General features: G+C 37.9%; 1 protein-coding gene across 2 annotated transcripts in view; it reads left to right on the forward strand.

The window, feature by feature from the left end:
• PDE7B (phosphodiesterase 7B) overlaps positions 1–12,636 on the forward strand; it is a 339,167-nt gene that overhangs the window by 68,141 nt on the left and 258,390 nt on the right. The window contains exon 1 of one of the 2 annotated variants that reach the window (XM_055136442.1): positions 7,778–7,795. The exons of the other annotated variant lie outside the window; for it this stretch is intronic. Within the exon in view, the coding sequence (XP_054992417.1) occupies positions 7,793–7,795 (3 nt within the window). The 5' untranslated portion in view covers positions 7,778–7,792. Of the gene's footprint in view, positions 1–7,777; positions 7,796–12,636 lie in introns of those variants that run through there. 2 annotated transcript variants of the gene reach the window in all.

Genomic DNA, 12,636 nt, shown 5'->3' on the forward strand with positions numbered 1-12,636 from the left:
ATTAGAAGCTCCCCCATGGGTGAGCACTCTAGAAATGAGTCTTTTTTTAAATTTTTTATTGAGTCACCATGTGGAAAGTTACAAAGTTTTCAGGTTTAAATCTCAGTTATACAATGCCCATCCCTTCACCAGTGCTCATATTCCACCACCAAGAATCCCAGTATAGCTCCACCCCGCCCCCCCACACCCCTAGCCCCCCCACCCTTAACCACCCCCCTGCCTGTGTAACTAATAAATTTCACTTTACTTTCACTTTGATTGCATACAATATTTCAACAAAACTCACTATTATTGTTTGGAGAGTCTCTCCCCTAAAGTCAGACCTGCTGAAAAGGAAGCATTAGATAATTTGTTTTCCATTGCTGAGGATGAAGAGGTATGAGGTCGAGTGACCACACTTAGCGGCCTCTCAGTTTTGGGTTTCTGTATTTTAGTATTTTAGTAACTAAGTCCAGAGAGATATCTGCCAGAAGTTGCATCGTTGCCAACTTGTACTTCTCAGTTACATTATATTCCACATATGAGTGCAATCTTTCTATGTCTGTCTCTTTCTTTCTGACTCATTTCACTCAACATGATACTTTCCATGTTGATCCATTTATATGCAAATTTCATGACTTCATATTTTCTGAAGCTACATAGTATTCCACTGTGTAGATGTACCAGAGTTTCTTTAACCAGTCATCTGTTTTGGGGCACTCTGTTTTTTTCCAGATTCTGGCTATTGTAAACAGTGTTGCAATGAACATAGAACTACATATGCCATCTCTACTATACCGTTTTGCCTCTCCGGGATATATTTCCAGGAGTGGTATTGCTGGGTCAAATGGAAGCTCAATTTCTAATTTTTTGAGAATCGTCCATATTGTTTTCCAAAAGGGCTGAACCAGTCGGCATTCCCACCAGCAGTGAAGAAGAGTCCCTTTCTCCCCGCATCCACGACAACATCGGTTGCTTTTGTTTTTTGGGATGTGGGCCAGTCTCTGTGGTGTGAGATGATATCTCATGGTTGTTTTGATCTGCATTTCCCTGATGATTAGTGATGTGGAACATTTTCTCATGCCTCTGAGCCATTCGGATTTCTTCTTTAGGAAAGTTTCTGTTCATTTCATCACCCCATTTTTTGATCGGGTTGGCAGTTTTCTTCTTGTGGAGTTCAACCAGTGCATTGTATATCCTTGTTATCAACCCTTTATCGGATGGGTACTGCATAAATATCCTTTCCCATTCTGTAGGTTGTCTTTGTACTTTGGTCACTGTTTCTCTTGAGGTGCAGAAGCTTCTTAGTTTGAGATAAATAAATGGGACTATCTCAAACTAGAAATGAGTCTTTAAAGAGGGGAGTCTACTGCTTTCTTCTCTACCCATTTCTATACCTGGGAAATTTCTTGGAGGGTTAACACTGATAAAGTCTGGGCCTGGAGCAATAGCATAGCGGGTAGGGCATTTGCCTTGCATGCGGCCGACCCGGGTTTGATTCCCAGCATCCCATATGGTTCCCTGAGCACGGCCAGGGGTGATTTCTGAGTGCAGAGCAAGGAGTGACCCTGAGCATCGCTGGGTGTGACTCAAAAAGCAAAAAAAAACCAAACGAACAAAAAAAAATTGATGAAGTCTATGATGAGCAAGGTACATGGCTTAGGCATTTGCCTCACAAGCTCTACCAGGCAGTCATCAGATTATATCCAAGTTCTACTTGATCTTCACAGAGTGAGAAATAATCTTCACCATTCAATTTCTTGGAATTGTGGAACTCAGGTTAGTGTGGAAGTTTGCTTTGTTGTAGGAAAAAGAGCACTCAATCCTGATCCCTGCCCAGGTTTTTCTGGTCCATTGATTTCCTTCACAGAAAGTAATTTTAGAAAAGAAACAAATAGCAAAGTAAAATAAATTTATTTTGGAAATATGAAGAGCAAGAAAGAGTTATACACTCCAGAGAATGTGAGCTTCTCCAGAATGGAGAAAGTAGAGTACCTATCTTAAATTTTTAAAAGCAAATTCTACCTTAAAACCACTTAACGTATGAAGTTGTTAAAAAGTTGTAATTTTACATAAAATTACCTAAAGAGTATTGCCTTAATTTATTTAAATTGAGAATGGTGATTTTACATAAAAAAAACTCTATGTAATCACAGCAGGGATACTCAAATGTCCTGATAGTAAAAAATAAACTTGTAAGTGGTTGAAGGACTTACAAGGACTCTTGTACAGGGCAAATCACAAGTATATTCATTCACCACAACAGAGTTGTGGATGAATCCCCAAGGAAAGTGCACCATAAAATAAAAGGAAGGAATTTCACATCTTATGCATAAATGCATGGAGCATTCTCCATTCTGGGGATTCACCTGCATACCAACCTGAGATCCACAATTCCTTTCTTTTCATGTATTCTCCATATGGGAATTCACCCACATCTCAACCGGAAATCTGTACCTGCCTCTCTTCCCTCTGGAGAAACTTGTGTTCTTTAATCTCTCTCACACACACTTTTCTTATTTCTCTAAATGAAATAATTCAACTTCACTATTCATTTCCTTAAATTATTTTCTGAGGCGAGACAATGACCCTAGAAAGCTGAGCAAAATTTAGGACTGATTTTCCTTTTGCTGCAAAGATCAGTTCTTCACTACAGCCTGAACACACGGCTCTCTGAGAATTCTGGAGGAGGGACCAGTTTTTGTCCCTTGTAGATCAAGGAAACTTCAGCCACAGCCTGATGGCTGCAGAATAAGGTTTGTGTGACACTTGTATCCACATCATGTGGTGGTTACAGCAGATTCTAGCAGTCCTAACCCTCTCAGGATTCTCCCCAGATCAGTAAGATAAGCAGAGCAGGAAGGAAGTAAAACTCAGAATTCTCTCATCGCTACCTCCATCACTCCCACTTACCCACATCACCTGTATCACTTGGCAGGATGACCAGGAGTCAGACGACCTGCAACATAAACACAATAGAGTGAAAACTGCTTTGCTTCTATTTAGCCCACCTCAACTTTGCTGGTGAAGTGTGCAAGAGGTCAGGACTCTTAAAGTCTGCACTAGCTCCTAAACATTACAGAACTCTGGTCCCACCAGCTTCACAAATGGAACCAACATATTGCACTTGAGATATCCTGCCACAGCGCAGGAACTAATTCTCCCCACCCAAATGTTCAGGAAGCCATAGTTCTTAGGCTGTAATAAAGTTATGCTTTTCTTAGGGAAAGGAAAGTTGTGACCTCCACTTAAGTCCTCGTTCATTGTCTCTTCTGGTAGAAAGGAGTTGCAGAAGAAAAACAGTGATGCAAAGAAATTTTATTTAAAAGAGAGGGAGAAAATTAGAAAGGTATCCAAGAAAGAATACAGACTTTTCTTGAGAAAGGAGAGACTTCAAATCATCTTTGGGGAAGAGTTTATATATGTGTTTCCTTCAAATTGGCTTGGTTTAGAGTTTGCTGTACAGAAAGAGCAATGCCAAAGAAAATAAATTTGAACGTTGGTGATCTTATTTCATATATTTAATCAGAATTTTCTTCCTGCTAAATAATCTCTCCCAGGGGATCCAGCCATTTCCCTTTGGGGTGGCATAATTCAGTCTGATCAGTTTTAGTTTCTGAGAAATCATCTCCAAGGGAAGATTCAGTATATAAGCTTTAATTGACTGGAGACCGAGTAGCTCATTCTCAGATCATATCTTGGTTTTATTGCTTCCCAAAATTCACTGATGAAAGACCTACACCCCATGCTTCTTGCCTGCCTACTACTACTGTATATCTAAAAAGAAAGTTCAAAATGATGGTGTTATTTTGATTGATACACAATGTGACTGTATATGTTCAGTCCTTGAATACAGTTTTCAAATTCTGGTTTACGAACTGTTTGTGTCTACAGGTATGAAATGGTTTAAAACCACTGCCTTAAAATATTAACTACTATTAGATCGCAAAACTCTGTGGATAAAGGAACAGATCAACTGTCTGGCACCTTGTTTGGTACAAACCATGTCAATTCCCCTTCATTCTTTTCTTTCCTTTGAAATAGATGTGTCCTAATTTTTTTTCCTCTTTGAATTTTATGAAGTTATTTATTTGATCTGCTAAAACAAAGCAACACCATTATATAGAAAAAGGGAAGAAAATCATTTTCCCCCATAGTTTAAAGGTAGTCCAGTGGAAGAAGTTAGCAGAAGAAATTTAAATTAGGTGCTCCCCCAGCCTACTCCAAGTTAGTTTATGTGCTTTTGTGGTGCTTTATTTGTTTGTTTTTGTTTTTCTCTCTTTTTAAAATTTTTTTTTGCTTTTTTTTTGGGGGGGTCACACCCAGCTATGCTCAGGGGTTACTCCTGGCTTTGCACTCAGGAATTACTCCTGGCGGTGCTTGGGGGACCATATGGGATGCCGGGGATCGAACCTGGGTCGGCCGCGTGCAAGGCAAACGCCCTACCCGCTGTGCTATCGCTCCGGCCCCCTCTTTTTAAAAATTTTTTAATGAATCACCTTAAGGTACGGTTACAGACTTACAAACTTTTGTCCGTACATTTCAGTCATAAAATGATTGAGTACCCATCCCTCCACCAGTGCCCATTCTCCAGCACCAATGTTCCCAGTTCCCCTCCCGCCACCCCCTACCCTCCCCACCTCTGTGGCAGGCGCATTCTCTTTTACTGTCTCTCTCCTTTTGGGTGTTATGGTTTGCAATACAGATAGTTCACGTGCCTTTGAATTTCAATTCAAGTTTATTTAGGACAGGTCAGTTTATTCAATAAAAGAAAATTTTACATTAAAATAATTTAAAAGATAAAGAAACATTTGTCTTTGAGAGGCGTATGATAATTCATAATAACCCTGGTTGAAGAATACTCAAGTTTTGAATTAGGGATTCTTAACTATGAAACAGGAGCCATTCTAGGCACTGACAATTGCACTTTGAAACATAGCAATGCTTCACACATAAGGTTTTGGTTAGCTGAGTGTTGGGCACTTATCTTTATAGCTACTGTGGTTAGTCTGATCTCTATACGCAGTCCCAGCAAGAGTGTGAAATTGATGCATTGGACCTCTCGACTTTTTATGGCCAAAAAGATAAAGGGTTTTTCTCTGCATGGCTGATTCAAAATATTTCTGCAAATTTACCTCCCTTACACCCAGCTATAGATTGCAGCCACAGTTTTTTCGATAACCAGCTACACATGGACCCCTATACCAAATGAGGCTTATTTGCTGTTCAAACCATTTATTGCTTGACCTTCTTGCAAACTAGTGTTTCTAGGATTATTTTTGTGTATTTTACATAATGTAAGGTCTTCTGGATATTTTTAATTCTCATATCGAAAATACCATAGTCTATATTTCAGAAAGATTCATATAAATATTAGTTATTGTCAAATTATCAAGCCATAGGGGGGAAGTCAAAGTATATGAAGTTCTTTGGAATCCTTAAAAGTACCGATTTAGCCTAAGTCTGTGATTTAGGTTACTTTCCATTTCTTTTAAGAGCTAAACACAACATAGTAAAGGAAAAGTCTTTGAAGTGAAAGCTGGTTGACCATTTCCTGCAAAGATTATCCATCCAGTTGCAAATGTCTTGGAAATGTCACCAGCCTCATCAGCTAGTGTTGGGGGAATGACGTCACTGTGGGATTTCTACTGAACTTTATGTTCTGATAAACAATGTGGTGTTGTAGTTGCCACTGGTGAATTCTTTTTCTCTAGGGAGGAGACAACAAAAGTTTCTTATTCGTTTTCAAGTTTTGTTTAAAGAACCACAGAGGCAAGACAGAAAGATCTTGGGAATGGTCAAAGGCCGAGGAGAACCACCTATTAAAATCCCTGCATGATGAGAAAGATAATTTTGTTTAGTTTCACTCTTCTTTAAATATCTTTAAAAATAAATGGATTTTCTTAGAAAAAAACACTATTTCCAACTAACTAATCACCACTTGTCTCCTGTTTCAGTCTCCATCCTAAAACTCTGTGGTAGGAATCTAATGACAAAGGTTATCTTGGAATTAGTACTTTCCTTAGATGAATGGATGTATTAAGTAAATTTATAGGGTGACATATTGGTGTTGAAAGCTCCTCTGGAGACAACAATGACAATTAAAGACCCCAACAAGTGGTTTTGCAAGCTTTAGTTCTAACTAAAATCCAAGAAAACATATTCCTTGTCATCAAAGTGGGAATAAAAATAATGCTAGAGTTTTTACAGAAACTAGCATAATCCCCAGTTTATTGTTTTCATTACAATATATTGCTTTATATAAAAACATTCATGAGAGGGGCTAGAGAGATAGCACAGCAGGTAGGGCATTTGCCTTGCACACGGCCGACCCGGGTTCGATTCCCAGCATCCCATATGGTCCCCTGAGCACCACCAGGGGTAATTCCTGAGTGCAGAGCCAGGAGTGGCCCCTGTGCATTGCCAGGTGTGACCCAAAAAGCAAAAAAAAAAAAAAAACATTCATGAGAAATGTATCTTATCTGGGTACCTCCAGGGTTTTTATTTTTCAAGAAAACCTGTTTAATTAATTGTTATTTAGGATGGGAAATTCCTTTGTCTTAAAATCAAGGTTAATAAGTCAATAAAAATAAATAAATGAAACATAGCTCACAATTTTATTCTGATGTGTTCAGAGTATGTTAAATGATGGTCTACATAATACCACAATTGGCAAGGCCAGAGCAATAAGACAGAGGGCAGGGCATTTGCCTTGCATGCTACCAATCTGAGTTCAATCCCTGGTACCAAATGTGATCCCCAAAGCCCTGCCAAGACTGTTCTCTGAGCAGAGCCAGAAGTAAGCCCTGAGCACAGCTAGTGTGCCACCTCCCCAAAATAATGCCATACTTGGGGTTGGGGAGATAACACCACTGTTATGCGCTGACTTGTATGTAACCAACCTGTATTTTGTCCCCAGCACTACATATGGTCCCCTGAGTACCACCAGGAGTGATCCCTGAGCTCAGAGCCAGGAATAAGACTGCCAGGTGTGGCCCCAAAACAAAAACCAAAATAAAAAACCCATACTTTTCAGACCCTGAGAGTTTCTGAATTTACGAAAAAAAAAAATTGAGTTCTAAATGACAGTTAAAATCTTTCTCTAACCTGCTGTCCATGGGCTGGAGCAATCACACAGTGGGTAAGGAATATGCCTTGCACACAGCCGACAGGGGTTCAATTCCTCCGCCCCTCTCAGAGAGCCCGGCAAGCTACCAAGAGTATCTCGCCTGTATGGCAGAGCCTGGCAAGCTCCCTGTGGCATATTCAATACGCCAAAAACAGTAACAAGTTTCACAATGGAGACGGTACTGGTTCCCGCTGGAGCAAATCCATGAGTAACGGAATGACAGTGACAGTGACAGTTGTCCATGTCTCTCTCTACTACTATAAAAAGTTCTACTTTCACTCTCATTCCAACCTCTAATTTTAGTATTAATCCCTCCTCCTGCCTTTTCAAAAGCATTCCAAAACAAGGAAATTAAAACGTACTGAGACACACTGAGAATAACTGTTTTCCAATTTTTTTCTCTTACATAGAAAAAAGTTCATAGTTCATAAAGTGAGCATTAACATTAGAACTCAATTGACAAAGGTCTTTTCATTGTATTTATGCTAGGTAAATGTGTTATCTAACTTTTTACCAACAATATTCATTCTTGTTCTTATTTTCTGTTGCTCTCCTTTGTAGCCTCTCTTATGATCTCTCAGACCTAATGTCCTTATGTCCTCATAACAACTGTGGGTAATGTAAGAGAAACCAGAAGCCCTGGCTGGCATTTTATGTGAGTTGTGAAGTGCTCCTGTGTCCCAAATGGTAAGGGAACCACAGAATCATCTTGAATTGAAAGTTTCAGTAGTGGAACTCAGTATGTAGCTTTCCTGACCCATATAAAACCAGGTCACAGCTGCCCGACTTCTTAATTTGGTTTGATGTACTGTGACTACCCAAGAGAATAAGTCACTTTCTTATTCATGTCTAAGTAGGAATTATTCCAAAACAAAAATCTGATTGAGTTCATCTGTAATTTAAAATTTTCCTCTATGACATATTATACAGATAATCTAGAGTTGACTCTTAGTTACTATTTATCATATTAGAAATGGCATACATGACATTTTCCATCTTTGTAATACATAATATCTTTTCTGTGAATATTCACTAAGATAATATTTCCAAGGGATTACTTTTCTGCTTTAGGAAATTTATCTGAAGATGGGTATTTGTTATTAAACCTTGATTGTAAAACCAGTATGATAAAGAAAAAAAAATGAAGCAATAAAATTTGAACATCTTAGCAAGCAGTCTTATGTCAAGTCTATAACTTTATTATGCATTTCTCTTATTTCCACCTAAGCCCATAATATTATTTTTTTCATTTCTTTTTGGGTCATACCCAGTGATGCACAGGGGTTACTCCTGGTTTTGCACTCAGGAATTACTCCTGGCGGTGCTCGGGGGACCATATGGGATGCTGGGAATCAAACACAGGTCGCCCATATGCTAGGCAAACACCCTACCGGCTGTGCTATCCCTCCAGCTCTCCCCATAATATTATTTTTTTAAAAAAAAACCTTGGCTTGTGGTATTTGTTTTATTTTAATTTTTGAGCCTCACCCTTGGGTGCCCACCACTTACTCCTGGCACTGCACTCAGGAATCACTCCAGGTGGGCTCACAGGACCTCCCATCAGCCAGATGCAAGGCAACACCTTACTGCTGTACTACCACTCTGGCCTCTACTTGTGATGTTTGAAGAGGCAGAAAAATCTTCCCTGTTGATCAGAGGATTATGCAGTGTGATTTTACACATTGTCCTGTCTCAGAATTGGCCTGTTTTATCTCTGCTATTTCCCAGAGCCAACGACTTCAAGGTGCCTGGATCTCTGCCAGTAGCTAGAAGACAAATGCATATAATGGAGGGATTTAGCCACCTTCTGGAAAATATCTTTGTTTTACTAAAACTTTCAAAAGCTATCAATTCTGTATTAGTAGTGTTTATTTTTTTAAATTAAAGAAACTGAAATAACCAGTGCAACATATAGAACCTGTCAAGCCCTACAATTGCATGCAAAATACTATGTGCAAAATCCTATGCTTGGCATAATATACCCAAAGAAGATCTTTGCCCTGCCTAAGAGGAGCTTAGAAAGGAAATGTTCATTCATAATAAACTGTCAAATATTTAAAAACAATTTGTTGAAGAGAAAAGACTCTGCCATAGAGGCAGGCTATTGGGTAGGGAGCTGGTCCAATGGCAGGAGGGAATCTGGGAACATTGGTGGTAGAAAATATGTACTGGTGAGGGAATGGGTGTTGGAACATTGTATGACTGAAATTTTAGCAGCCTCTCCTTACTCATCTTTCTCAATGATGGAAGGCTCTTTCAGAGTCAGGGGAATGAGACCTGTTCTTGTTACTGTATTTGCCATATTGAATATGCAACGGGGAGGTTGCCAGGCTCTTCCATGCAGGCTGCAGCTTGCCGGGCTCTCCTAGAGGGATGGAGAACGTATATCAGAGAATACAAGCAAGTATGTTAAAACCAAACACATGTGTGCTGCTTTAGGCACATCAGTGGGCTAGACTAAAGAGGCCACAAAGTGGCTGTGCGCTTCCAGGAGCTTTATTTTATATAGTTTCTGGGTATTTACTTATTATCAAGTCTATTACTTCTGATCTCCTATAAACAAACATCTTAAAATTAACTTTCATAGGCATTGGGTTTTCATAAGAAAGAATAAAGGAAGCAAATAACAACAAAAAAACTTATATAGGTGTAATTTATGGTCCCCTAAGAATTGTCAGGAGAATTCCTGAGTGCAGTCAAGAGTAACCTCTGAGCACCACGGGTGTGGCCAAAAACAACAATAATTAAAATAAAAATAACAACAAATACTGTATCTTCCAAGGCCAGTAAGAGGTAGGTACCACTCTCCATTTCGCAGGGAAAACTGAGGTTCCCGAGATCTCCCCAGTGTTGCTCAGGGGGTTGCACAAACGGAATACTGCGCCAGCATGTGGTCCCAGAGAAAGATCTAGCACGCAATGGTGGTGCTCACCCCAGTGCCCCCAGTCCCTTCTGATCTATTTCAATTAAAAGTAGGCCTTCTAGTTCCATTTATGTTATAGCAAAATATGAAACTTGCAACTTTTGTTATAGTTGTAGAGTATTCCATTGTATATATTGACCATAATTTCTTTATTTACTCTTCTGTTTTGTGCCACTTGGTTTATGTCTAATCCAGTCTATTGTAAACAATACTGCAATTAATATAGGTATGCATATATCATTGTGAGTTAGTGTTTCTGTGTTCTTAGGGTAGATGACAAGCAGTGGAGTTTCTGGGTCATATAGGAGCTCTATTTTTAATTTTTTTAAAATTCCCTTGCTGATTTCCATGAAGTTTGAAACAGATGACAGTCCTAGAAATAAGGGAATCTTTTCACCAAATAGCCACCATTAATGTTTATTTTCCGACTTTTGATATGTAGATCATTACTACTGATGTAGGGTGATATCTAATTATTGCCTTAATTTGTATTTTCCTGATCATCAGTGGTAATGAAGTGGTAATGAACACGTTTTCAACACTTGTTGGCTATCTTTGTGTCTTCTTTGAAGCAGCATTTGTTGAGCTTGTCTCTCTGTTTTAATAGGGCTGTTTAATTGTTGTTATTGAGTTTGTGCGTGCATTATATACCTTAGACATGATCTAAGTCAAGATATTATAAGATTGTAATATGTACACTTAGACAACGTGTATAGTGTGCAAATACTTTAACCCATTCAGTAGGATTTTTTTTAATTTTATCAGTAGTTTCCTTTGCAATGCATATTTTTTTTCCTTTGGTGATTCTCATTTATTTTTGTTTTAGTTTTTCTTGCCAAATTGAGTTGAGTAATTATGAATACTGTATAGTAAATTTCTTGCAGTGTTTTGCCTATGTTTTCTTCAATAAATTTCATGGACTTGAGTATAAAATCAAAGTCTTTAATTCCTTTTGAATTAATTTCTGTAAATGCTTTATGAAAGTGATCCAATTTCATTCTTTTGCATGTGGCTAATCAGTTTTTCCAGCACTATTTGTTGAAAAGCTTGTTCTCTACCCACTTACTGCTCTATAATAAATTAACGATCCATGTACCTGATGGTTTATTTTATACTCTCAATGTTATCACACTAGCATGAGAAAATGTTTTATTGTGTTACCATATTGGTTTTATTATCTTAGCTTTATAGTATAGTTTAAAGTTGGGAAATGTGATGGTGTCCATTTCCTTTTTTCTTGGGATTACACTGTCTAGAAAGATTTAGAAGGATTTATGGTTCCTCAGAAATTTTAAAAGTGATTTTTCTAAGTCCTTGAAGAATTCAATGGGAATATTGATAGGGACTGCATTGAATCTGTTTAGTGCTTTGAGTAGGATGGTCATTTTCGATATGTTAATTATTCTAATCCATGGGCATGGAATATCTTTCCATTTCCTTATGTTTTCTTTTTTAATAGTAAAATATTGTTTTTGAGTCATACATTTCTCACCAAGAATTTTTCTAGTTTTAATAAAGCAAAGTTACCATGGCAAAATTGACAAAGATCTTCCTCATTAAAAAGAAAATCACATACCACTATCTCTAATAAACATGAATGGAAATTCTCAATACACTAAAAGGATCCAGCATCATTACCAAATGGAATTTATTCCAGGGAGAAGCATAATTAAATATATGTTAAACAGTTCATATTAAACACTATATTAGAACAAGGAAAGATTAAGTTAATAGTAATAGAAACAGAAAAACTCTTAACAAGATTCAGAGTTCATTTATAACTGTTATCAAAATGAGAGAAGAAACTATTAGAAAGAAACTAGAAGAACACTATTAGAAGAAACTAGAAGAAACATAGTAAAGACCACATATGACACTTTCACTGCTAACATCAAAATCAATGGCGAAAAACTAAAATATTTTCCTCTAAATAAGTCCTGAGACAGACAAGGTTGGTCACTTTCATCACTATTATTCAGCACAGCATTTTAAATTCTAGACACAGCATTTAGGCAAGGAAAAAAAATTAAAAGGAGTTCAAATTGGAAAAGAAGTTAAATTATGATTACTTGCAGATGGCATGATAATATAAATAGAAAACACTAAGGACTTTACAGAAAAAGAAAAGCAGTTAGAAACAATAAAATTTCAGGCTACAAAATAAATACACAGAAGTCTGCTGTATTTCTACTGCTGACTTTGTCACTTCCAAAATTTCCATCTCCTAATACGATCATCTTTGGCAATTAGACTTCAATATATAAATTTGGAGGAACACAGACATGGTGTCTAATGTAAATGTTAGGACATTATAAGATATTCAATGTCCTTTTTGAAGATCCTTTGATTATCCTGTAAGAAACCCTCTTGGTCTTTGCTTCAAGTAGGTATTCACATGAATTTTCAATCATTTATTTTCATTACTAACACTTTATATATGTTCTTAAGCATGACTATAATGTGACCTTGTGTTGTCAAATTAAACGTGTTCTGTTGTGGCTGGAGCAATAGCACAGCAGGTTTACCTTGCACTCGGCCAACACGGGTTCAATTCCCAGCATCCCATATGGTCCACTGAGCACCGACAGGGGTAATTCCTGAATGC

Source organism: Sorex araneus, chromosome 4 (assembly GCF_027595985.1).
Source record: "Sorex araneus isolate mSorAra2 chromosome 4, mSorAra2.pri, whole genome shotgun sequence".
NCBI lineage: Eukaryota > Metazoa > Chordata > Mammalia > Eulipotyphla > Soricidae > Sorex > Sorex araneus.